The sequence below is a fragment of the Siniperca chuatsi genome, linkage group LG19 (assembly GCF_020085105.1).
Source record: "Siniperca chuatsi isolate FFG_IHB_CAS linkage group LG19, ASM2008510v1, whole genome shotgun sequence".
NCBI lineage: Eukaryota > Metazoa > Chordata > Actinopteri > Centrarchiformes > Sinipercidae > Siniperca > Siniperca chuatsi.
In genome coordinates, this window is record NC_058060.1 from 14,245,361 (window position 1) to 14,273,095 (window position 27,735).

The 27,735-nt window shown below is 42.5% G+C and overlaps 2 protein-coding genes across 6 annotated transcripts in view; one reads left to right on the forward strand and one right to left on the reverse strand.

The window, feature by feature from the left end:
• stau2 (staufen double-stranded RNA binding protein 2) overlaps positions 1-9,219 on the forward strand; it is an 88,203-nt gene extending 78,984 nt beyond the window's left edge. For 2 of the 5 annotated variants that reach the window (XM_044176645.1, XM_044176647.1), the window contains exons 14-15: positions 6,491-6,644; positions 7,709-9,219. In XM_044176645.1, coding sequence (XP_044032580.1) covers positions 6,491-6,631 — 141 coding nt within the window. In that variant the 3' untranslated portion in view covers positions 6,632-6,644; positions 7,709-9,219. The remainder of the gene's footprint in view (positions 1-6,490; positions 6,645-7,708) is intronic. The other 3 variants (XM_044176648.1, XM_044176649.1, XM_044176646.1) reach the window with 2 other exon arrangements.
• Positions 9,220-15,401: 6,182 nt separating this feature from the next.
• rdh10a (retinol dehydrogenase 10a) lies at positions 15,402-26,252 on the reverse strand. Its single transcript, XM_044177336.1, has 6 exons — positions 25,562-26,252; positions 24,883-25,118; positions 18,959-19,057; positions 17,716-17,861; positions 17,134-17,265; positions 15,402-16,990 (listed from the first exon to the last, which is right to left on the reverse strand). The coding sequence occupies exons 1-6, from the start codon at positions 25,845-25,847 to the stop codon at positions 16,867-16,869; spliced, it is 1,023 nt and encodes a 340-aa protein (XP_044033271.1). The 5' UTR covers positions 25,848-26,252; the 3' UTR covers positions 15,402-16,866.
• Positions 26,253-27,735: the final 1,483 nt, after the last annotated feature.

A 27,735-nucleotide genomic window follows, 5' to 3' on the forward strand; every position in this document is an offset into this window, starting at 1 on the left:
CGCATACACTGCCAGCACTCATGCACACACAGGTGTTCTCCACGAGCTATCCGGGAATGTTCCAGTGATCCCTGTCCAGGGTTTTGATGTGGGTAGAAGGAAAAGAAAAGAATTTAGAGGAAACTAAAGCCAAGGGATGAGAAGAATCTTGAGAGTAAATGGCAGAAGGAAAAAAAGGAGAAGAGAAAATCTGCAATAGATAATGTTTAAAAGAATTTAATGAACATCAGAGAAAGATGTGACGTGATGGCATGGTAGTGACAACAGGGTTAACACAGGACAAAAAGATGGCTGGGGTTTTCTCTTCCCTGGTATCTCATATTTCTTTGTGCTTTGGGGAGTGAGCGTAAAAAGAGGGAGCACTGTCAAGGTTTTATGTGGCCTTTTGAAAACAGAACAAGCCCTCTCCAGAACAATATATCCAGCTTCAGAACCTCTTTGACAACAGGGCACTCATTTTTCCAACTTCCCAGGTCTGCCTGTAAAATACCCTGTTTGAAATCTACTCTGTTCATTGTTTAGTCTAGTGGAAGTCCCTTAGATCATCCTCATCAGCAGCCATCCTACATCCCCTTCATGTCCCCCCATCTTGCAGCAGCTCAGAACCAGCCACCCGACGTTAATCAGACTTTTTCTAGCATTATTAAGACCTGACAGCCAGCATGTTATTGCAGAATAAGAGGATGAATGGTGACTGTACAATTGAGCAAACAAAAGCGAGCAGTTTGGGTTACAGCCCATCCACCCCAGCGATGTCTCGGGTTCTAAGAAGAAACTGTTCTGGAAGTGGTTGTGAAACAATGCTGTGGTTTGTGTATATCAGTGGTCAGTGGTACCTGGTAGAAGTGGGGAAGTGCATCTTGTCTAATATTCTTCCTGTAAATAATGCAGTGCTCCACTTTATAGCCATAATAAGGACTAATGTTACACAACAGTTATTGGATGTTCACAGCAGCTCAAGAAAGATTTAAATTTTTAGCTACAACAAAGGCATTAATGTAGACAGACCACAAGAACAATTTGTCTGAAGAAGAAACCAAGCATTCCCTTTCTCCTGCCTCTTGCTCCCTTGAATAATGTGGACGTCCAAACACATGATGACGCAGGATCAAAGAAAGTATGGGAGGCTGCCACTGATGCTCTTGGCCTGGACTAAAGATTAGAGAAGGGTTTGAGTAGTCCAGCTAGACTGTACAGAGCCAGAGAAAGCCCTGGGAGTCTGGATCGTCTTGGTAAAGGGGAAATACCACACTGTACTACTGAGACTGGGTCATTGGGTTAAACCTTAAGCTAGTGTCTGTGCTTTCATCTGCCCTCCATCAGAGCAGAGGCAGGATCTGATCTGATAAAGCCAAGAGAACATGCAAACTAGGCTAACGTTTCCCTTTCTTCTTCCACTCTGAAGATTCAGAGTAGGTGGAGAAAAAGAGAAGTATGTGAGATTGAATGATGTGCTGGTGGTCTTCACCTCATTAGGACCTCCCTGGTGTCTTTGATAGCTACTAAGGGCCATAGGGTGAAGTGATGGAGATCGAAGGATTGAAGCCTCCTGTCCCCTCTCTGGTTCCTTTCCCACCAAACATTTCTTCTCTTTTTTATATATAATATCAATTTATATCATTTATAAAAGATTATCAGGGCGTTTTCTTGCCAGATTCGCTTGTGGCACGCAAAAAAAATAAAAACAGATGCCGAAACTATCGCTGCTGAGCGCAAGCCGACCGCGCATGCTCTGTCTGAACAGCCCAGTTGGTTAACAAGGACGCCGAAAGAAAGCAGGCAGTGCTTCGTGGTGCTTCTGCGTCCTGTGTGTCCCCGCCGTTACCCTCTCCTGTATCTTCCCCTTGCTCTTTTTTTTAGACATTTTCTTCTCAGCCAGGCTCCCCAAAATGTTTTCATTGCTTCTCTAGAACCTAGTAGTCCAGCAGTGAGAGCTGACACAGTGGTCTGATTTGTCAGGGTCAGTGTGATCCATCAGATCCATCAGATCCATCAGGCCAATACCAAGGACTCCTGAGGGACTGGTCCTTTGTTTGGCTAAGCTGCTGACGGAAGCGAAGCCTCTGTCGGGGAAGCCATTAAGAGCGCAGCAGGCCCAGAAAAATGAGCCGCCCTTGTCACTCCACATCAGGAGCTTGGCCACGGTCGCAGATTCTGCTCAGACGCCGTCACATTTAACCGCTGTTTGTCCAAGCCTTTGAACTAGGGACAGCTAGATAGCTAGATGAATGAGCCGATGTGTGAAGTGGCTGTGGGGCGCTTCAGGTTGGCTCCCAGTCTTGGATTGATGGTTAGTGGTGGTTTGTTATCTAAAGTTGGGGCGTGGAAATGATAGGTGAAGAAGGAGTGATGAGGGTGACTTCAGAACTTGTTCCATAGCAAATTCAAGCGGCTGTGTTGGTATGGGCATGCTGTCATAGGTACTGGTGAGAAGATGAAAGATGATCCAGGAAATACACTTTGAGTTTGAAGAAAAAAAAAACATTACACAATGTTGGCTTGCATGTATTTGCGTTTCCAGATGACAATCAATTGTGTTGCGGCAAAAGGTTAAAACTTTTTGCCGAACAACACCTGCATTTTGTTGTTGGAGCCCCCTGCGTCAGCATGCCTGGTGTGCCAACGCAGTGGTCTCATTGAAGTGAATGAGGCACTGTTTTGTTTGGTGGTGGTTTTTTACGCAGTGCTAATGCTGGTCTGAACATGGCCTTAAGATACCACTATACTCCATCAGAAGTACTTGTTGGACGGTCGAACAGCTTCAGAAACCCCCTTGCCACACCCTTCTGGTATCGGAATTGGGGGGATGTGTCTGAAAATTTCTGTAACTTTCTGAATCCGACATAAGACAATCCTTTATTCATCCACCAGAGGAGAAATTCGGGTGTTACAGCAGCACAAAGACAGATATAAATACAGATAAATAGAGAAACTTAAAGTAAAATAGATCTATTATAAGTATATAATATAAAATAAAAATGAGAATAGAATAAAATAGAAACCATACAACAGCAATTAAATCAAAACTCAAACTTAGTACAAAAGCAGTACACATATGGTACAACGGTTGTTGTACATGAACAGTGCATTACCATCTCAAGCAATTCACACCCACTTCAAGCTGCAATTGGCTAGGTGTGTGGCGGTCACCCCGCCTTCGAGTATTGCCGTTTGTAACAGCTATAAAGACTTATAAACACACGCCTTCAGATGTGTTATGACAACATGTGGAGCAAACTAGTTAATTTCTAGCTTAACCTAGTCCTCAGAGGTGGTAAAGCTCTTAGTGGCCAATTAACCATTTTTTTCCTGTTTTAGGCATCAGTTTCGAAAGCCTTTGCCATTCCATTCCTCTCCCATTTGTTAATGACTCAGCATCCTCTGTGCACATTGTCTCCTAACCCACCTCTTACTCTCTCTTTGTTCCATGACAGAGATGGAACAGCTCCACCTTGCGTGTCATGGCCTCAGACTAAACATACTCTTCTGGTGTTGATGCATCAGTGTAGCGGCTGCCTCTAACGATGGCCAACTTATCTCATTAGAAAAATAATGATTTCACTGGCTGCCATTCCCACAGATAGGCCCAGTATTTGTCTTAGGCTCTGTGTCCTACATTGAGCTGCTGGGCCCAGGGATTGGTTGCCACGGCCGTCATGCCTGCCTGTCGTATATCAGCAGCACTGCCACCATCAAGCTCCTGATTTATGGCTGTTTATCTCTTCAGTCACCCCCCTACCCCACCCTCCAACAGATGGGCTCTGGCTATTTACTCAGGGAGAGAAAGGTCCCAAACCGATTGAATAAATACAACAAACAAGAGGTAATCATGGGGAAGTTGGTTGTGATTACAATATATTGGTCACCAGAGAAAATGGAGATTGATCCTTCCCTGTTGTTTATCAGGTGTGACCTGATCATGTGTCCTAGATTAATCTGGCTGCGTTAGGTTTCCCTCTTATCTTAATTACTTTTTCCGCTTCAGTATGTGTGGACAGTCCTGGTCATTGTGAGATGACATGATGGTACTGCATACATTATGGTTATATCCCACATGTCCCCTGATATGATTTATGTTTATTAACAATGTAATTGTGAAAACATTCCTTCAGCTGTCATGTTCTACAGGGTTGTCACCTTAAATCTCTGTAAGTATATTCAAGCTCTAAATCTCACTGGTTGTCAGATCTTCACTGAGAAAAAAAACACATTGCACCATAAATTGTCTGTTACAGACTTAGAGGGGCTCTAGTTGATTTCTGAGTCTCTGGAGAAAGGCCTTAAGTAATAACCCAACAGTATCAATTTTTCAAACCAGTCCTACTATATTGTTGCAGATTTTTCAGTACCTGTAAGTATTAGTTTTTTCTTTTTTCTCAGTTTGATGGATACAAACCAGATTTTGACCCTTGCACCTCTCGATCATAAATTATGATTCCTGGTTTATGTTACACATAATCTGAAGTTGAACGCTTTGAAAATTATTGTGGCCGCAAGCACACAGATAATAGTGTGTAACATCCTCCTCTACATATTGCATTCCATAGAGACACATTGATACGCCATACAGTGGGATTTATATTTTCTCAGGATTAAACCATGATAAACATTTCCTCTCAGTGCATATGAGCTTAAATACACACCGTTATTCACGTGGAGACGTCTCTGTCTGTGTTTCTGAAAGTATCAGAAAAATGTCTCCCATTCAGATATTCTTGTGAGGAGAATTTAATTTGTCAGCACTACGCAGCTAACTAATAAGAATAAAGTACAGATTGACGTTGGTGGGCTCCATAATGAGGTAAACTCAGCCAGTCGTCACGTCTCACTCATCTACTGAGAAGAGCCACGGATGCCTTATCTCGACTCCGATTAACCGGTGATGGAGTGTAAAGGATCCAGGCTAATTATGACCACTATAGCACCAGATGTGTGTAAAATAATAAAGTGGAGCTTTAGGAGTTGATGAAATTTGTTTTTTTTTAATGTTTTTCTTTTTCAACAGCAATGTTCACTTTATTTTAAGTACTATTTTTCTGTACTTTTATTTCTTAACGTACTAGTACATTATTTACTATACTATACAGTATGTTTAAGAATCACTGTTGGCTGTCTTGTTAGACAGCATGATAACACAATAACAGATTGCGTTCTTATTGCTCACTGTTTGTATCTACAGTATTCGAACAGTGTTCACTCATGGTGGTTAGTATGGAAGGAAGAGGTCTGAACAGCCAGACCCAGTGTGTTCTGCTGGGAGATGTATTCCCCAGCTACCCCCTCTGCTCTAACTCAGCCCACACTGAGAGACAGAGAGAAAAGGAGAGAGGTCAAACACATCTGGAGCCGATATTTAGGATGGACGAAGGATCTCTTTCGGACCTGCAACCTGGTTAAGATCAGGTCGACCAGTCCATCTTGGCACTCTTAAACAGCTCTTTTCTGGAAGTGGTCCACAAGTGGTTTCTGTTTGTGACAGTAATTGTGTTTGGTAATGATGATTTAGCCCAGTGCTTGTGTTAAGTGTGGATCAGCACTTGGAAGTTACAGTGTTAAATACAAATGTCAAGAATTTTTTACTAAAACACCTCTGCCTCTCAGGTTTTATTTGTTATTTTGTTTATCTTCCAGTCCCACTTCACATAGCATGTGTTTCAGTCTATACCACTCCTTTCGACTCCCACACATGTTGCGTATATTATTATAGCAGGCCGGACCCTCCTCACATCACCAGCAGCCCCTCTAGCTGGCACAGACAGGCGGGCGATGAGCAGGAAGGAAATGACATCATGGCATTTTTGATTTTAGGCTTGGCACAAGGCACCAGTGAATTATTTAGGCTGTATAATGTGAATTCATGGAAATATAGATAGGATATATATATATTTTTTTTAATGATGTGGCATTAGATTGATACACATGGCTGGTTGTGATTATGAACTAAATGTGGCAGACAGTAAATTTAAAGCTGTTTCATTGATTGTGTGAGGCTGAGAAGTTTCATTTTGCACTTAAAGCTTCCCTTCTTAACCACAAATTGAGCGTAATTAAGTCATTACACAATTACAATACAAATGCTTATTTTCACTTCTGGTTATTTAGTGTGGGTTTTGGGCTACACAGATTAGATTTTTCTGCGTTTTGTGTTACGTTTATGATTTATAGGTATTGCAGACCTGCTGCTATTTGTTTAGCTGTAGTCACAGAGAATACAGATGTCACTCAGATTGACTTAGGAAAATACAGAGCAGCCAAAACATAAAGTGGAAATGTTAACCCAATAACGCTGGATAAACAGTCAGCGGAGAGGCGCCAAAGACAACAGAGAGCGAAGGGAAAGTGTCCTGCTGGCATCAGGTTTCCCAGAGTAAGTGTTATTTGAAAAGCAGCTGAAGGGTGACACTCACTCTCCTCCCACCCAATCTCCTTCTCTCCCTCCCTCCCTCCCTCCCTCACTCACTCGACCATCTGTTGTTCCCTCTCTTCTCAGGCTGCTCTAAGTGCCTTGAAACAGCTGTCGGAGCAGGGACTGGACCCGGTGGATGGCCCCATCAAGGTACACGGATCACGCTCTCTCAGCGCTGGATGTTTAACCAATCGGGCCAGTCAGGGTGGACAGATGCTTGTCTAGTGAGGAGCCAGATGTGCGTGTGTGTGTGTGTGTGCCAATCTGGCAAATCCTCAGCACTGCAGACTGGCCCATCATCAGCTCCCTCCCCACCCACACACGTCCAACATTTCCGCTCGACATTTTTCTTCCATAGGAAAGCAACAGTAGGCGTATATATTTACATGAACTACACTCCTGTCAGTGCTCCATACTTTGCATGATGGCTATCACCACCATGACAGAAAAGAGGGCTTTCTCCACGTACTGTACCCCCTCCCTTCCCGTCATTCCCTATCTCCTCCACGACGTCGAGGGGAGGGAAGGAAGGAGGAAGGACAACAGCGGAGGGTGAAGTAGGAAAGTAGGAACGCTGTGGGGGTTTTTTTGGAAACCAGGGAGGAAATCAAGCATTTCTGGGGTATTTTCATAGTAGGTGTGCCCTGGGAAAAAAAAGTTTAGGCAGGGCTGTTTTCTTGCAGCCCCGTGTCATCTTTAGTGAGACAGAGGAAAGGAACAAAGAGAGGAAAGACAACCGCAGCGTTATAACAACTTCATTTACGTCACCATCAGAGAAGAGGGGCAAATATGGCAGTAATTGCACTTTCACCTGAGCAGTTAATCGCTCATTTCTCGCTCCAGTCTTTCCTCTCTCTGTCTCTAAAACTCATTAAACTCGACCGTACTTTGCTGTTAACACATTTTTGGTCATCGAGCTTCAGATGATTGCAGTTATCAAAATGAAAATACATGTCTTTCAGCAAAATCAGCTGCTTTTCTTTTGGCTGCACCCCCGCACATGAATCTCCTTTCTGATAAAAACCACAGAACAGGAGCCACAGCTGATCAGTTAGTGTGAAACAGATTGCAGTCAAGGACTTAAGTGTCTAGACTAACAGTAGCAGCACTTTCAGTTTCTCTGGAAGTTTTCTTTCACAAGAATCACTCGTTTTTTGAAAGAATCATTAAAGACAGAGTGAATCCTGGTATCTTCCTGAGGAACACGTAGAACAAATTACCAACAGCAGGACTGATTAATAGCAACGTTGCTCGGGTCCTTGGACAAAACCTGCCCTAACACAGTTCTATTTGTCTTTTCAGACCACTGAACCATGTGGGAGGGAGGATGGACATTAAACAGACTAACTCAGGCACCACCACTCAGGTCTGCAAGGATTCAAAGGCTGTCGTCTAGGAGCTGACAACCCCAAACCTCTCCTTTTGGCATACACAAATCTGACAAACCCCACCCCACCCTTCACTCTGACGTCCCATAACCTATTACCCTCAGTGTCCCCAATGCCCACAATTCCCCCACCCTCTCTACCCGCCCCCGCCCCACCCCACGATTGCCACTGTATCCTGCAAAACCTGTCAACATGCAATAGGGTGGATGTGCACCGAGAAATGACAGACTAAAACACCATTACCTGAGTCTATGTGAAGACAACGCTATCTTAACACGTTAATTGATGATTTCAGTCAAAATTTAGAGGACAAAAACTAAATACATGGAACATAAACTAATGAGATAAATGCATGGTACTGTATGAAATCAAGGGAAATCCAAAGTGATACACTGCATAGACAATTTTCCCTTTGGATCAGTGTCTGCCTTTGGTATGGTTAAAACAAATATGTACATCATGCCATTGAAATACAAAAGAAACATTTTAGGGGAGAAACCAACTTGCGTATAGTAGCTTATTTTTTCGGGGGTATTATGTTTCCGTTTTTTTTTTCTTTTGTTATTTTATTAATCTAACAATGCTTGAGTACTGTATTTAAAATTAACCAATGCCAGTGCTGTGAAAGTTGTAGTTGTTGTCTTCATATATAGTCACCCAGCTTACCTTGTATGCTGACATAAAAAAAGAGTTCATCTATCTATATGGATGTGTATGACTTGCAAGAGTATCATATTCCGAAAAATAACACAGAAAAAGTTTTTTCATGTGGACAAAAAGGACAAAACTGATGTTAGCAGTAATCAGTAGAAGTGTTGACCACCCAGGAGGGAAGGTTGGACTAACCTTTACTTCCTAAAGGGGTCTAACTTTCTCGTTTAACATGACCCCACACTGGCATAGCATCACTGGAGCATCACCTGACCAACAGTGGAGGCAAAGGGCACAGTTGTACTTTTTATCTAGAAAAAGAAGCCAGTTGCGATAACAGCGGCTAGTTCTTAGCTCACATTCTCTAATGCCAGTCAACTTTTAGCGTAAACTTCAGAGAGTTATGTACGAGTGTGACTGCATGTCCTCCAGTGAATGAAAAGTCCTCTCCATTCCAGTGATTTTGTGTCAGTGCCCCCTCCCCCTCCCACACACAGTTTTGTCGATCACATCTACACCCATTGTGTGTGTTGTATTGACCCGTCAAGGCATCAACTGGGTGCTTTTAATGCCTACTTTCTGGAGTGCGTCTTTTGAGCGGAGTGAGCCTGCGTTGCGATTCGCAGACACCCTCCCCTAATGGCCACTTTGAATCACTTTGTTCACTGACATTGAGGACGTGTCTTCTTCTTCGCTGTGAGTGCAATGTGTAATAAGGCTGTTTCTGTTACTGAAATGCAGTAAAAACGCCTCAGTTCATGTGGGAAAAAAAAATCTGTTTCTTTGTCTTTATTTTCTCCTCCAAACAGGTGTAAACACAGCATCTCACTCCAACTGCAAGTAGCACTGTTTCTTAATTAAATCTACTACTTCTCACATTTTCTAAGAGCATATGCTGGAATGGAAATTGCATTCAAGTAAGTGAAAATAATTAACACGGTGATGACATTAAATAGTAAATAGACTGTACCACTCAAAGCACTTCACACTATATATCACATTCACCCACTGATGGCAGGTGCCAATTGCTCATCAGTACAAAGAAACTAATCACTCACACACCGAAGGCACAGCCCTCAGGAGCAATTTGGGGTTCAGTATCTTGCCACACTTCGACACGTGGGCTGGGGGAAGCCGGGATCGAACCGCCGACCTTACGATTAGTGAACAACCCGCTTTACACTTCCATGCCACAGCCGCTGTAGAGCATTAACCAGAGCGTATAGTGTTGACGAATAAACAGGCTGCGCGCCCCCCCCAAACCATCTGTTTAACACTTCAAGGGCAGTTTAACAAAATAATCTTAACTCAAGGTCTATTTACTAGCTTATTCCAGTACTTTCAACCATATCTAACAAGTCTTCAGCAGTGTGGCAGCAGTATGGACCTTGTATAGGATAGTATAGAACTTCAATAACGTGATGCGTTTGAAAGCTCCTCGAAAAGCGGGTAGTAGGTGCATTTTGAGTTAAGATTATTTTGTGAAACTACTTTTCCCAATGTCAAGAATGAGCTTTTACACTCACTCCAAAGCCAGTTTGGAAACAGTTTTCTGCATCTGACACAAAGTCTTCCCTTAGCTTTTCATTCTCAGAAATCACAGCTCAACTGAGATTTTACTTGAGAGAATCTCTGCAAGAAACACAAAGTATTTCTCAAATAATTCTTTTCAAACATCTCAAAGAGAAATAGACTTCACATTGTCCTCATAAATAACATTTATTGTATCATTAAAGTTTACCTCTTAAATGCCTATGCTACTGCATTCATTAGTCATAATGACTAATAAAATTTAATGAGCAAATTACACCAAATTGGGTAGTTGTGCTCCAACAAAAAACCAAACGTGCACTAAAAATTGTAATAGTGTTATTCCAACTCTATTCATAACACATTAACATTATCTACTGCTTTATCTAACGCTATAGCATGTTGTATGAGTTTATACATCATCCTCCAACCACAAGATTTATCTGCAACCCTAGCTCACCATGGTTTCTCATCTCTCAGTAGTCTCATACAGTATCCCTTATCTTAAAGGATAAGTCTGGGGATATTATTATATATTTTTTTTTTACTGTCAGCAAACCCTGTGAAAAGACCAAAACCAATAATGCAGAAGTCCATCTCAGTACTTTTTGACTTTCCTACCTTGTCTGCAGCTCTCAGCACACCCACTGATTCCTACAGAAAATGTAAATCTTTAAAGGTGCGATTTGTAAGAATGAGAGTTTAAAACATTCAAAAATGAATAAAAATTATCAACAGAATGTGAATAAATAACAGTTTTGACCTATGTCAAAATGTATTCTATGTATTGTGTTGCAGAGATATCTATTGAAGTTAGCATGCTAACCAGCTAGCCCCGGCCCATCCTGTCTCGTAATACCACTTTGTACCTCAAGAGGCGATAGTCCAATAGTATAGCTCACCCCAAACCCCCCAACCCTATAGTTTCAGCTGGAAGAAGTGTGCGAGCTGAGTTTTCTACGTTACACAAGCTCTCTTAGCTTTTTTTTTTGTCTAATAAAAAACTCACAAAATGTCAAGAAAGGAAATATTCTTACACCTATTTTCCTTATTAAACTGAAAAATACAACCGTACACCTTCTGAATTCACTTTTTCTCTCTCACCGAACTAAGACCAGCTTAATTGCCTTATTAACTCATTGTGAAACACACTTCATTCAATCTCAAAGACAGCAAAACGAAACTGACCAAAACTGTCTTGGTTAAGTCTTTCCCCTGTTCCAACAATCACAAACTCTGGTTTGGTCGAAATAAATCCTTAATTCACAGAGTTAGAAATGAAAAATATTCTGGCTCTACACGCTGTCGCTGCCTCTCTGATGCCCCGACCCCCTCTCGCTCCTCTCCCATTTGACGCCTCTCCTGAACCCACCGTGTCTTCATCGTCCGCCGGAGTCAGAGTCCTGGTTGGAGCTGCTGTAAATCACCTCTGTACTGTATTCCCTGTCGTCACACTGGCTTCTGTCGGTTCTGGTCCGGCCGTGTTCACTGGGAGGCTGCTGAGCCCGGTACTGTTGCCCGCTCAACCAGCTCCAGTTCCGCCAGCATTCCCCATTGTGTTGCGCCTGTGAGCGTTTGTTGCGGACTATTTTGAACCGCGGATTAATACACGCTAATGAATATTTACAGCAGCAGGACAGTGTATGCACCCATGTTTACCATAATGAAGGAGCATGTCACCCACAGAGGAAAAAGCTACATGTATATCAGGCTTTGGCTACGCAGACAATTCTTGTTAGTAGGATCAATTAACTAGGTGTTGGTCTTTTCATGGGATTTGTTGACAATAAGAAAAATCTAGAATATCACCAGATTTATCCTTTAAGTCGTTCCTCTGCAGCATTTTCGGGACATTCTGCTGGTTTGCCAACAGTTTCAGCAGTTTCATGCAGCCCAAAATGACAAATCACTTTCTGTGGACAAAGACGCCGTTTCATGTTGTCCTTCACTCGTGCTATTTGAAGATCTAGCTTTAAAAATGAATAACTACAACTATTGCAATGTCATGACATCCTGTTAATTTATACTGGAAACAAACCTCATTCTGTAATAATCATTGCCTCTTAGTGAAGGAAAAATGCAGTTTTTGTTTTCCAAATAGAGACACTTAATCTTTAACTTTATCACTCTCAGCTGGACTGATAGCACAATGATAAGTTGTGTTCACCTTATCTATCACATACTTGTGTTGCATCATTCCATCACCTTTACTTTCTACATGTAACTCCACCACCTGTGCTGTCCTCCAGCACGCAGGCTGCCTCTGCATCACCAAGCCCACTCTGCTCTCTCCCATTAGTGAGATGAATGAGCGAACGGGACAGCGGTGGTCTAATTCAGCTTCACTGACTAATGGTTTCAGCTGGCAGCTACATCTGCTAGCCATTGAGGAGCGCCAAGGCTGTTCACACACATTAGCAGCAGATCTCTATTCCAGAAGCTTGTTCAGGTAGTGGCTGACCAGCTTGAGGCCGTGTTAGACCCAAGATGAATTGCCTTGCTCTGACCAGCCAATATGGGAAGTGAACCTTACTGCCCAAAATAGAACAAAATCAATGGGGCTGTGGCACTTGTCCGTGCCATGCAAAAGCAAATGCCAGAGTCATTGATTTTTCCGTTTGAATTATGTGCCATCAACCCCCCTTGAAGTCCTCTAAATTAGAGCTGTATTAACAGGAGGATAAAAGAGTGAGGGGAATCCTATAGATGTTGATGAATGTCCAAGCAACGATTCAAGCCAAAAATCCTAATAGTTTTCTTTCTTGGATGAGTCAAAAGCATTTTTGTAAAGGCCTGTTTCACACTTTAAGGCCGTTTTGAGCTACACGGAGTCCTGGAGTGGTTGGACTTTGTGATGATTGCTTCTGTACACAGAGGGATCGAAACTGTCAGTACAGCTCTCCCTCATATTAGAACTAATCTGCCGCTGAGCAACTTTATCCAGCCCTGATTAGTCATGGCAAAGGAGCACTGCATGCTGTGGGCTGAAGCTCTGACATCTCCGCGCTTCTCTGTAATGCACAAGGAGGTTGGAACTCGCAGCGAGCAATCAGAGTCTGGAGCATGGGTGTATTTTCTGTCAGCCACCAAGAAATCAATTTGTTCTGTGAAGAGATGAGTGTCTGCTATCACACAGATAGATGTGTGGAGGATCACTGAACTCCCAGACTCCATTTTAGATTCAACAGCTTTAAGTTTTTGAAGGTCAAACTTTGTTAGATGAGTGAATTAGTTCAGTTCAAATAGATGAAAAAAACCTACTTTGTTCTTGAGATCTGGTTTCTAAACCATAATGCTGTTAGTCAGTGGACATTTTTAATGGCAGATATATTTTCTGTGCGGTCAGAGCTTCACCAGCTCTAACAGGCATCTAGAAAGCTGAGTTTTTGGTATTGAGACACATACCTAAATTGGCATTTACAATCTTTGAGCGCTGCGTTGTCAGTGTTGGGGCTCAATCCTGAGTCAATTTTAATGACTCAACTCAAGGACAATTTATCTGTTGGTAACTGACAATAGAGAAATGGCAGTGATGAGGGAAGGTCTGAAACAGGACTCAAAAAGCTTTGATATGGCTGTTTGTGTGACCCAGATTTAGATATACAAAGCTCAAGCTTTCAAGCCTGAACTCATGACCTTGGTATTCCTAAAATGTTCTGCAGGGGAAAAACCAGACACCAAAAACAGTGTGTTTTTTCACATTTAATTTAGTAATGTACCTTCTGCACATAAACAGAAAGATTTCTGGAGAAGAAATATTAATCATGTTATTGTTTTTATTAGGCCTAAAAATAATCACATTTAAAGTCCCACCCCACTCAAAAATATGTTTTGCTTATTGTCACTTCACTTGATGTTTGACCTTTATTGTGCAGAATGATGTACATGCAGAGTTTGACACTAGGTTTTTTTCACATTCATCTGCTAAAGAGGGAACCTTTCTCTGTGCTCACCTTAAATCAAGGTTTAAGACCTGGACACACCAGCAGGATTTTGTGACATCACAACTAGTGTAGAAGCCAATCATGGTCCAATATGCAATTTACAAGTGTGATGCAGAAACGTGAAGCCTCCAGTGCACATGCACTGAGAATATGGACTTAACGGTAAAGTAGGAGTCATCTCGTGTCTAGTTAAACTTTTGAAATTAAATATATTTGCATATTCATAGATTCTGGATTTTTCAATGAGGGAGAATGATTTTAAACAAGTTAATTGAACTTTATTGTTGAAAAACCATATGAGACATAAATTATTATTCCAGAGTATTTGTATATGTCTAAAAAAATGTCTGGAGGGAATCTTTGAAGATACCAAGTCTAAAAATAAGTCTTTAAAACCACCAGGATTACATGCTCCTCTGGGTTTTCTCAAACCCACAGAAATGTGTTAAAAATGCATTTTCATTAAGCTTAAAACAAGTCTGTTTTTCAAGCTCAACAACAGCCATGTATAACTTGTAATTTCAGAATATGAACAGCATCTTAGGTCACTAAAATCCCCAAATTTTCTGACAAATACCAAGGACGTGACCTCAAAGGCAACTACAGCTATGCACAGAGTACAAACAACTCAGCACTTTGAGCATTGAATCCAAATCTAGCTCATGATCTTAATGTGATACTTAGCTGACACCAACTCCTTCCCTTTGGAGAAGTAAAAGGTCAGGGTCAGCTACATAACTAGCTCCAGTAGAAATGGTAGGAGTTTCATTGCTGTTTCCAAAACTGGGTTTTAACCCAGGTAGTACCATTGATGGATGTTTTTGCTAACTATTAGGGCACCCAAGCCCTGCATTATTTTTATTCTGTATGAAGTTGAATGAAAAAATGTAATCCACTGCTAACCTTTCTGATATTCACAACATGACAACTCTGTGCATCCTCTTTCCTTTTTAGTTATTTACAGTGTGACTGTCGGACTCTTGGGAAAGCCGTTCTCTTAATCATATGACTGCTTGTGCTGTACATATAGTGTATTTACTCACAAAGGCAAATGGCTCTTTCCCTCTGTAGCCGACACCCATATCTAAAGGCTGCCTGACTCACGGTGTGGCACAATGTGGGAGGATAGTGATACTGATACAAGTCAAAAGAGTAGTCATAAAGAGGAGAAAAGGGCTGGGTGGGTGTCATCTTAACAATGGAAACGGTGTTCAAGCAGTTAATCAGAATTGCAGAAGATCCTCTTTCCTGTCACTGTGGTGATCCACAGCATGCAGAGTAACAAATACTAGCCACTAATACGAGTGATGAATTTTAATTGCAGCTTGGGTCGCCAGCATTACAAAGAAGAGTGTGGGTGTAAAAACACTGACGGTCAGGAGGAGCGTTTTTCCCTGACATTCTCAGGGTTTGTTTCTTTTTTCCTACGAATTCAGGTTGAGATTTCACATGCTATGACTAGCAGCTAATAACGACACACCATTTAATAATCTAAATCACTTTTATTAATTTAAGTTAGGTAGAGACACTAAACATTGGAACCACATTTGCTCTGCTATGGAGCAGTCTTCAGAAAATTACAAAAAAAAAAAGAGGCTTATGTCATACTGTCAAAAAAAAAGGCAAAAATTAAGAGGTAGAGAATTTAGGCTCATCACTGTGACTGAAGAAATGATGCCTATTGGAATGTAGTTGAATTTCAAAAACTCTTGTCGTCCCAAGGGTATATAAAATATTCATACATCAAATATGGTGGAGACAGTCATTTTGGGATACTGGGGTATTCACAACATTAAAACACTTACATTTCACTTTAACTGGACAAGGCGGACAATGGACAGGAGAGTTTTACTTTGGAAAGAATAATGGAAAGCTAGTGTCTAATGCATTTCCCTCAACCACACATCAGTATTGGGACAGCGGTTCACCTGGAGTTACAGCCTATGTCGGGTTTTTTTTTTTTTAAACAAATAATATTGGTAACAGATAAATTTACAATATAAACACCACAGATCTTGAAAATAAAGACAAATTTCTCCCAAAGCAGTACATTCTGAATGTGTCACACATGCTAGTTCAACCCAGGACATTGACTCCCTCGTCCACGTCCACTTGAGAGATTAGTCATTACAGACCTGAAATAACAGGACCATTAAAAGGGACAATGTTGAGTCCCATTACACTGGAAACCACGTTGAAGATTTAAGTCAGCCACAATCTGGCCTTGAAATTTCCCATTTGGAATGCGTAGACTTCATTATCAACATATAAGCTACATGTCTGTAACTTAAGTATTTAACAACAGAATATGGTAAATTTTAAATGGTGAAATATTCATCTTGCTTTGTTTTAAAATGGCAGAAGCAATAACCAGAGCCATGTTAAGCTGCAAACAAAATTCCCGACTGACTGAAAAAGAGCCTCTGCATGGGGAGACGTTGGGTAGTTGCTGTGTTGAACCTTCCTACACAGAGAATGCTGGCAGTGTAGAGAAAAATCAGAAATTACAGTGCATGTCTACAAAAATAAAATAAAAGTGAAAACTTTTTTTTTTTTTTTACTGTTTGTACAGTAACATACTGTATATTTCCACAATGACACTAGATAAGGCTGGTGACTACATTACGTAAATAGTTAATTATTGGATACCTTTTCTGTATGATTTCAAAACTAGTGACACAGAATATAGATGTTGGTTTCTTTAAACAAACTTTAAAAAAAACAAAACAAAGACAAAACAAAGTCAAATAAATCCTTTGTGTAGTACACAGCTTTCTTTGTTCCAGAGGAACAATATGGTAAACCTTTGCATTTTCTCAATGCAAGTGCACCAGTCTAGATTCAGTCTTTCCTTCCTTCCGTCTTCCCCATTTTCATCCTCAGTGGTTGTTTCCTCATGCTTGCAGGTTTATGTGCCTCTGTTCGTGTTACAAACAGTGCCCCCCCCCTAGATCCCGTTCTTCGCCTCATTGTTGTTCATGGCCTCCTTTCTTTGAGCTAGGAAGGGGTACATGCACTTGTCGGCGCCTAGGAACCGGTACATGCACACAATGGCCTCGAAGGGCAGGATGCTGTGGAGACAGATAAGATTAGTGACACAAGATACTCCTGTATAGTTTACTGAGAGCTGATGGAGTAACACGGGAGGGAAAAACTGAAATGACAGGATTTATAGGAAGAAAAACAGGATATTAGAATGTAGGAGGCAGCTCACCTTTTCATGAAGTTGACCATATAGACGATGCGAGGTGTACAGATCATGGGCTGGTCAGTGAGGATGGCCCTCATGGCCTGTTTCACACAGAACTCTGGCTTCAGGGGAGGCAGAAAAGGCTCAATCTCCTTCCTAAATGGAAAGAAAAATATCACACTTCAGTTATTTACAGGCCCAAAATTCAGGGAACTATAAGTGATAGTGATTGCTCCAAAGTGGAGGGACAGTAAAACCAAAAAGGTGCCACCTGCTGACTGTAACTAACTAACAAAGTGAGTATTATTACAGCGGGGGGGTTAGCCCAGGTGCACCTGTTGGTGAGGTTTTCCCCTGGGAAAGTCGCCCTCTTTGTTTAAGCACAGCGCTGACCGATGGCATACAAGTGACTTTATAATATTTTTAACACAAAACAAACCATCAGCTGCTCCTTTGAAGTTCAAAAGGTGTTTGTGAGGCAAGTTTATATGGTGAAAATTGGAGATGACAAACTCATCCCAGGTGCAAGAATTAAAAAAAAGAAAAGGAAAGAAATAACTGCGCACACAAAAACAATTACGCTGGCCAGTGTGTGTTGAAGCTAACCTTATCCTGCAGCCTTTGAACATTCCCGTGTCGACCAGGTAAGGGCACACCAGAGTCATGTTGATGCCATCCTTCTCTGAGGCCTTCAGCTCATGGCTCAGTGACTCGTGGAACCCAATGGCACCGAACTTACTGGCGCAGTAATCCTGAGGGAATAAAGAGAGAACAGGTTAGCCCTGTCAAACTCTGCCCCTGCCCGCACCCAGGGACCACAGAGAACATTATCAAACATGCCCCACAGGCACAGAGGTCTCTCCTTGCTGTTAATGATACAGCCACAAAATCCTGAGCGAGCCTGTCCGCTGTTCTACGGTTTCATTAGCATTCTTCTCCAGTGCATCAGGAGACTGCTCTGCTTGGCGGGAAGGTTTTGATGTGGTTCGCCTTGGAAATAATCTTTTAAAAAAAAGCTTGGGCAAACACAGATGCATGTCGATAAACATGGGGAGGATAAAGAGATTTGACTCTGCCCACATGACAGGCGAGGGCTTTGGTTCCTTGAAATTAATGTGCGTGTCTGAAATCACATTCCAGGAAGCATAATAGGTTAACAAAAACTGACTAAACTTCAGTCCCTTTGAAGGGGGGGACTTAATCATTATGGATGAATGCTTGTACAACAAAAGCAAACGTGCAGCTATAAAAACAAAGGCAAATGGAGTAGTAGTCCCTGTAGATGATCTGAAAATGACACCATTCTCAGCCAAGGGGATAAATGAGAACTCTGTTCTCTGAAATATCAAAATAAAACCCTCTAGGAGGGCTACCAATTTACTCCCTCTGTGGTTATGGGGATAAATTACTCCACTGAATATTTTAATATGCATTAAAATAACAAAAAGAATCTGTACTAGGGGAGGAAAAAAACTATAGGAAGGAAAACCAAAACCATATCCATTGAAAGCTGCTGTGAGCTGAATACTGAGTGAGCACCAAGTTGTCCACAAAGCAGTGATGAAGATGTCTCTATCCCTTGGGGAGCTGTCGGCTCATTCTGGCCCCAGGGCCAGAGCCCAATAGGAGCCCAACACCCCCACTGCTGCAGATAGAGGAATCTATAAGAGGCTCCCCAATGCTCATCTGTGTCCCTTAATTTAACGGCTGGAGGGACAACTAGAGAAAGGGGGCCTAACCTCCCCCGGCCCAGTGTGCTAGCTGGCACGCTGAGGGCTTTGGAGAAAAGCACTGGTTTTGGATGGTGGGAAAGATGGGATGTGTATGTGTTGTTGTGTATGATACTAACCTCCACTCCAGCTGTGCTGAATAAACCCAGGGAGCTGGCAACCGTCACAATGTGACCATGATTCAGCTCCAGCATCTTGGGGAGAAACGCCTTGGTGGTCTGGGGGAAGGACAGAAGAGACAGAAGGGCAAAGAAAAAAAAATAGAGGAAGGTTAGTTCACTTGTGCAGTTTGTCTGTGCCAAAGCCCTTTGATCCTCTCTGCCTCCCTCTCATTCCCCCTCTCCATGTGTTTCTCCCTCTTCTCCATGGTGATGCAGAGAGAGGCGTCTGAATGAGAATTCATAACAGGCACAAAAAAAAAAAAAATAGATTCAGTCTGAGCACTGGAGGTGCAGCATTTGAAAGTATAAAAATACAAATTTAAGTTGGATGTTTTTTCCTTTCTGGTAGGTGTGAATTAGATGTTAAGGGAAAAGAAGGCTGAGGGTTTTCCCCTTTTCAGGTTTTCACTGAACAAACAGGTATGTGGTGTGTGTTGCTGTACAATCTTCTTTTCCCACACATATCTGGTGCCTGTCGTTGGGTCCGGCTCTAAAGACTTGGTGACAACACCAATCATCAGCCTCTCGTCTACCCACACAGCCATGCGCCCTGCCCGAGCAGCAGTCGGCAGAACAATCGAGACGAGCTCGGAGATGAAAGAGTTTCACCGGAGTGCCACGGGAGAGTGGTTCCACCGGCCAGTCCGATGAGAGTTAGTGAGGTGGTGAGAAGAGCAACCCCGCAGAGGAGATTCAAAGAGAGCGAGAGAGAGTTAACAGTTACAGCTGATTAACCTATGGGTCCATTCTTCATTCGGCCCGTCTGCTGACTTTGGACACAGCATGAGCCAATCAACAGGTGTGACATGTGACGGCAATGATAGGAACTGACCAATCACTCTCCCACTAGGAGGTCTACAAACAACCAGCAGGCCTTTTGTTGGTAGCACTGCTAGATCTACTCAAGTCAGATGTGCGCTGCCATAGTGAAGAACAATGCATGTAGCCGACAACACTCTTTTAAAATGTCACTGAGGTTGAAAATGAAAACACCTTTATATATCACAATAACATGAGATTCCCAATGGTGCTGAAACACAAATTGATTAAAGTATGTAGGCAGAGAATTCATCGATTGCAATTTTGACAAGTAAAAATACCCAACTTTTGCTGGCTACAGTATGTAATGTAAAAATGTAAAATGCAGTACCTCTGTTTTTTTTGTGAGCAATTTTAAGACATCACTTTAGGTTCTGGAAAATTGGGGTGAGCATTTGTTATTACTTTTGACAGTTTCATTCCAAGCTTCCAATAATTCTGTGGTTATATAAATTAAAAAGGTAACAGTTTCATTGGTTGGTACAGTATGTAAGCTGGGCCAGAGAAATGATCCAGCCTCCTTTGTAAACATTTGCTGGAGGGGCGCACAGAGAGTGCATGGTACCAGGTAGTACAGCCATGAAACCATTGGCAGGGGAGGAAAAGCCTCATTAAAACTGCATCCAGAGATTAACTGCATCGGACCTACTGACTTCTAGTGTAATCTCTGCTATGCTTTATATCTGTATTTTGACAACTTTTTGTGAGGTGAATAAAACTGGAAGCAAGTAGTAAGATGTATGCGGAGAAAGGCTGGCATTAGGAAGATGACGTCACCGTTTTGGAGTTTATTCTATAGCCAGGTACAGTGTAACTGATCTGACTCCGCTCCAAACATCTGCACTTTTTTTCAGGACATAAATTTTCAAGTTGCTGCAATATTCAATTCATCGAATGATGGGGCCCCAAAGGGAGGGAGCGAGAGAACACGAGCCCTGGGTAAAAGCTGAGAAAGGCCTCTGCAAGCCAGAATGGCAGTGGATGAGGGAGAAAGTTGCGTGCAAATGAAGCATTAACTTAAGATATGCCCATACCTGACTGGAGCCAAAGTTTCCCACTCCCACAGCAACTTTTTAGAGAGCCGGGAATGACTTGATCTGGCACAATACCCTACGGCGAAAGCCAACACTCAAGATACAACTGGACAATTCTGCTGAGTGGTCTGAAAATAACTGGAACTGATGGAGGAAAGGCTGATTCCCTCAGCTGGAGGACGGGGCTAAACATGAACAAACGTCCCGTCTCTCTCCCACCCTCCACAATGTCCTGCTTCTCATGGCAGCTCTGGCATGTGGGTATGACCCCCGCTGACCTCTCAGACACAAAATGTGTGAAGGCAACCAGGGGCTCGTGTCTTACATCAGAGCTGCCGTAATTGGGTCTCAACGCTCCCTTGTTCCGCTAAATTACCCGCTGACACAGTCGGGCCTCCTTTGCCTATGTGGGGGTGCTTTGCCCGCTGCACCCCCTAATTGGTGCGTGCCCCCAGGAGCATTTAAGCCACACAAAGCTTCTTGCAGCTGGGGTGTCAGGCTGCATTAGTGCTAGTGCCTGACCAACAGGAATATGAACAAAATATTGGCCTTTGCGTAGGAACAGATGGCCATTTAATTGGGCTGACTTCTCCCCGGACGAGAGAATGAAGGAGAGAGAGAAAAACGCCCGAGCTCAAGACCTCGTCTGATGCTACACCAGATCATGGAATTTGAGTAGGTTGGGTTTACTGGTCATCTGGAATGATGGATGCAGATTGGTCATGTTGTGGTGGCCATGCTAGTCTGTAAGCCTCTGCTACAGTTGACTAAACCTCAAACCCCCTGCTGGTTGGACTAATGGAATCCAGTTTACCTGGAAAGCAACCACATCAATAGGCCAGGGAGGAAGTAGTGTCAATGCACTACAAACACCAAGAATCCCAGCATCCAATATAACGTGTCACCAAAACTAAATTGATGCAAACAACCCAATTAGTTCACAATGATCTTAACTTCTGTACATTTCGTCACTCACTAATAATTTTAACTGATCACTAAGAGCCATTAGAACTCCAATGAACTCCAACTCCAATTATTTTTAACCCACTTTTTTTTTTAGATGTGTTCTATGACTAATAGCTCTGTAGCTTTAAAAGCTATGTATGAATGTAGTAATAGTAGAAACAAACACTCTTTGGTTCCAGCTACTCAAATGTGAGGATTGGATGCTGTTTTTCATTATATGGTAGTAAATTGAATATCTTTGGTTTTTGGACTGTTGGTTCAGATAAATCCAAAAAAATTGAAGACATCACATTGGGCTCTGGGATAATTTCCCATTTTTCATTATAATGTAATTGGCAGATTAATAGATAGATAATGAAAATAATTGTTAGTTGCAGCCTTAATCCCATCCCTTGAGATATGAACAGGTACATGTATAGGGAGAGACTGAACATGGGAGTAGTCATGGCTAGCTCCAATGAGGGGTACAGGTGCACCAGGCCTGAGGAGGAGCCCATATAAAACCAGTCAAGTAGGACCCTTCTGCCTGGCTGCCTCCTTTCTCTTGATACAGCAGGAATGCGGCCTGCGGAACTTGGCTCCTGTCGCCTGGCATCTTGTCAAGCTGATCCACAGACAAGAAACCAATTGTCAGATAAAGTGGGTCAGCAGCAGCTTACCATTACCCTCTCGCCTTGCCTGTGGATGGAACGGCACTGCCTTCCTTCCTCTTTTCTTTCCTCTGCTCTTTTCCCGCCATATCACTGTCGAGCGTTCTGCGCTTTCATGTAATCGCACAAGAGGAGGTACAATTTCCACAAGAGGGGGAATTACTGCTTATTGTTCATAACAACCACCTGTTGGATAACCAGCTCAAGATGCTGAGGATGATTTCCTTTCATGTCATTCCACTAGACACACACTAATCCTCAAACGCAAACTCTGGTGACACTTGAAATGAGTACACTTTCCCCATCCCTGCATGACTAAAAACTGAGGCTCAAACATCACAAAACGCCAGCTGGACTAATCAAAGCATCATCAAACAAATGAAATGTTATGACCCCCTGTCTCATGAAAACCTAAAGGGAGCAAGAGACTGAATCATGGCTGTTTGTCTGTGTGTGTGTGTGTGTGTGTGTGTGTGTGTGTGTGGCAGAGCCGGATGAACAGAGCTGGCCTCCATGACTGCCATGCAGCTGCACCCACTGCCTCCAAAATCAGGTTGGGAGGAGTCAGAGGGGCCTGTGGAAGAAGGACAGAAGAAGTGTGGGGTCTGAGCTGGGCCGGTCTGGCAGACACCCACACACATGCTACGATTACCATCCGTTTCCTGTTCATGTCTCCATCCCTGCCTTATTCCCACTACACTGTCCAACAAATGAGAACTTGCATGAAATAAAAATCTTCCCTTTCTTCCTCTGGACTCTGGCCTTCCCTTTTCTTATTTTACACTCTGTGGTGCATTTTAGATGTAGGGAAAGCTTTGAATCTGTTGCTCTTGAGAAACTGGGTGTTTGGGAAATTTCAATAACTGGCTGCGATTAATGCAGGGAGGCTGAGAAGTTTTGAGGGTTGACATTGCTTCTCTGATGCCTCCCTGATGGCCAAAGTCATTATGATGTTTTGCCAAATATTGCCGCTTGACAAGCTTAATAAGATGAACACACCTCAAGAACCCCAGACTATCTATGTCCACAGCTGAAGCCTAAAAAAATGAGGAATGAAAAAGTGGGGCGAGCAAACCTCTGTGCTTCTGTAAATTAAAATGACAAGAGCTGAATGGCTTTTTGATTTAATCTCAAACTTTGTCTTCAGAAAAGTCAAACTCCTGTTTTGTAATAGCCTTTGTGTCAGCATTCTATAAAAAGCATTGACAGCATGAACCTAAAGAAACAAGGTTTAAAATCCACTTCAAACTTTGTATGACTAGGTCCTTAATTTAAGGGTATTTGTTGAGTCATAAACCACAATTAAGCCATTTTAAAAACCTGTTCAAAAAGGAAAAAACAAATCAAAGGTTTGTGTAATGTACCACCTGCATGCAGAGAGCAACTGTACCGTGTTTGTGTAAGAGAGGAAAGTGGACAGGTCCCTGTTAGTCTAAGCTCTATTCATCTAGCTTGTGTCTTTAATGAACCACATCCTCCATTCTGGCTGTCGCCATTCATTAAGTCCACCTTTCATTTGCACCCCCATCCCTACAGAAACCACGCTGTACAAAGAATATGGGAGAACACAAACACAGACCCCTATTAAAAATCCCAAATCTGCCACCCAGCCACTGGATCCTGACTCCAAACCCTGGATGTAAAAGAACGTGGAGATAGCCAGCAGAGAGGCGCATGAATAGTTGAATGGAGCATCCATTAAGGAGGAAATACACAACCTGTCTGACTGACAACACAAGAGATTTTCATGCTCAATTAGGGAGCTTCACAATCACTGTGGTTTCATGGTATCATTGAGAATGCAGCGCTCTGTAAAAAGAAGAGACTGCCAGAGTAAAATCTGATACACAACAAATCACTGCCTGCCAACAAAATGTGGTGAGCTGATCCGACACAGATCCAACCCACGTACAGAACCCCCCGCTTCCATCACGCAAGTCAGATTTGTGCAGATCTGTGCCCCAAAGGAGAGGAGAAGGAAGGGCTGACATACCATGGGGATCATCACTGATTGGGGGCTGCCAAAGAGCAGCAAAGGCAAGACTTAAAAAGCCAAACCCGTGACTTTCCTCTGGCAGAATGAAACTAAGCGGAGCTGAAATGAAAACATGCAAGGGAACTATTTATGGTCATACTTTCTCAATCCTGGAGGCACACATACACACACCTTTGATTCTTGAGTTTGGCACACAGAAGGAGAAGATTATGAATAGGCATGCAAGTCAGACTGGAAACATTCCTGTGAACCTAGCATCACAGTAAACACATCTGATAACACTGTGCTCATGGAAACTGAGGCAGATATATCAAACCATAATAATGCAAGTCCTGATATCCACATACAACTCAAATTACTCAGAGTTTACTCTTTTCAGCTAAGTTGGCATGCTTAATTGCTTGTGCATCAACTCACCCAGAAGTGTGCATGACAGTTGACCACCATGGTGCGCTCGATCAGCTCATCGGGGCACTCCAGAAGGTGATGGCCAGAGACGACACCGGCATTGTTGATCAGTATGTCCACTTCTCCCACCTCTCTACGCACCTTCTCAGCCGTAGAATACACACTCTCCCGCTTTCCCACATCACACACATAGGTGTAGACGTGCGGCTGGAAAGGAGGGACCTCCTCTACCCCTCCAACAGGTCCTATAGGGGGACAGAGATGGAAACATGGTAAAAGTGATCAGTGAAACAGGCTGGTTCAGGCTTGACAAAATTAGATTGACATTGGTCTGCACATGAATGAATTATTATTCAGGGATTATAATGTATGTTTAGAGATCACTTTTCAGCTAATTGTTGCACACTTTTGTATCAAAAGTATTTATAAGTCAGACTTGTTTGAAAATCTGAGATTGGATGCAAAGATGTCTGTGAGGCGCTGCAACCGTGTCCACTTATCTTGCTATGTGACACAGTTTCAGTGTGTTCATTGTAACACTCTGCCTACGATAACACTGTAGCTAGTATCCTTGAAATACAATTTGCCACTGCAGAAACAAAACAGAATGCGACCTAAGACAAGCGATTTCGCTGACCATGCGAAAAGACTGGGGACATCCTAATTGCTGCAAAGAAAGCAGACTTACCGTCTTTGGTTATAGGAGTGTCCAGTTCGTGGTATATCTGCCGCACCATCTCCGCTGTTTCCTCGTTGCTTTGGCTGTTTATGTCCCATAACACCAGTATCGCTCGTCTCCGGGCGAACTCCTTGGCGAAGAGCCGCCCGAGGCCGCTTCCAGCCCCGGTGATCACGCACACCTGTCCCGCCACGCTCTTCTCCTTTGGCCGCACGACCCATTTCGCCCCGGCAGTTACAAAAGCCCAGAGCACCTTCAAAATGACCACGAAGAACTCCGCAATAATTATCATCATCTTGACTTTCAATCAATTCAAATAAGCAGCGGAGGAAGTGCAGGGAATGTTTCCCTCTTGAAACCTGTTTGCAGCAGATAGGTAGGGTCACACCGACAAACTTGGATCACAGGGCAGGCAGGAAAGTGGCGAAAAAAAGGCGCAAGCAGGACCACAACTTCTGAGTGAAAAGAGAGTTCAGATGCTGCTCAGTCGGAGTCCAGTTGCCGCTATAACGCACGGTTGCATTGATTTATGAGCAGCTACTACGAACTGTGCCTCCTACTTCCTCTGCTGCTCCTCCACTCGTCTCATCCTCTCCCGCATCTCACTCGCTATTTATTCAGTCCACCCATCAGTGCTGGACCCAATAGGACTGAGACTTGAGCGCCTGTCAGAATGAAGCGCCAGGTCCATACACTACACTCAGAGGTGATGTAACCTGAAAGATTTGACCAAACACCATAAACCTACCTATTACATTAAAAACAAAGTTATTTATATAAAAAAAAAAACAGATTAACTATCCTATGGCCTTGATTCATTTCTTGAGAAATCTTGTTTTAGGCGAATCCTATTTTTTTAAGTTAGGAATAGGGCTGGGATTCGTATTTTAGAAACATTGAATATACTGATACCAACAAGAAATTCAGATTTCAAACGTTTACATATCAGGCCATATTCTACAAGTCCAGGTCAGTGTCCATCCATACATGGAAAAAGCTAAACCATCGTTGTTTCTTAAAGAATATCCCGACCTTATGTCATTTGAGCAGTTTTTGATTTGAACGCAATACTGAAATTTAAATCAGAAGTCTGTAGTCTAATACATCTTATCACAGCAATTTACTGGCAATGATCCATTGCGATCTGTTCATTGCGGAAAGTGAAAGTGGAGCGATAAGGTAGGCTACGCAGACAGCCAGAGGTAAAAAAAAAAAGGTTCGGCAATAGAAATCCATATGTTAGGCATAGACCTATATTATTTTTCTCTCAAACTTGAAGGTAATTATGATGGCCTACAGACAGATATGCATTTCATAAGAACAACAGGCGCATCTGGGGGTGCGTTCAATGTGGAAACGTTTGCAACATCTTTCCTTATTTAACGCAGGCTTACGACGTTGTGTAACGTCTTGCAGCAGCCTTTGAGAGGAGTTTGCCGCTGTTTGGTGGGCGTGTCTGGAGGCCAAACCACTGGTGGAAGAATTTTCAGATCCTAATGTAATACCAAAATGTGAATATTGCATTCAGTGAAAGTCATTGCTTCAGAAAAGGCGCCTGAGTATTAACAGCAACATATAGTATTTAAAGTAAAAGTAGGCCAACTTATTCCGAAGGTCCCTTACAGAGCAATAAATTATTGACGGGTATTACTGTTGATTATTTTAATATATTGTCTCTCCATGCTATTTAGCTATTTACATATGCTTTTCATGCAAAATAATTTATTTTGCATATAAAAACATCTGCATTAGATTTTGCAAAGAAGAGAAAAGTAAGCTATAAAGTAACTCATAATTTAAATAGAAAACTGTACTTGGGCATCACCTTTGAATCAAATTGAATGTGAATCTTTAACAGATGCATTTGGTCTTTGAATTCAATATGGCCTTTAAAGTCAGCCTACAACATATTGTTTCTTGTTTTCATAACCTTGATGTGAATCACACTGTCTGTGTTTTACAACCTGAAGGAGATCCAGGATCCAGCGGACAGGTTCAGCAAAGGAAACGTGACCCTTCACGTTCTGTAATCCTGGTCTGCAAAATTAAGTGTTTGCTCCCTCTGCCGGGTCAGCGAGTGCATAACCATCCACCTGTGGCATGGAAATTGGAATGGTAAGTTAACGTCACAAATGTACAGTAGACTATTTCTTATTTCATAACAATTACACATTTGTGCCGAA

Coding starts and splice junctions, on each gene's coding strand:
- rdh10a (XM_044177336.1), bottom strand. CDS start 25,847: ATGATGATAATTATTGCGGAGTTCTTCGTGGTCATTTTGAAGGTGCTC. Junction 25,119..25,561: donor CACTCCTATAACCAAAGACG/GTAAGTCTGCTT, acceptor GTCCCCCTATAG/GACCTGTTGGAGGGGTAGAG. Junction 17,862..18,958: donor TCAGCACAGCTGGAGTGGAG/GTTAGTATCATA, acceptor TTATTCCCTCAG/GATTACTGCGCCAGTAAGTT.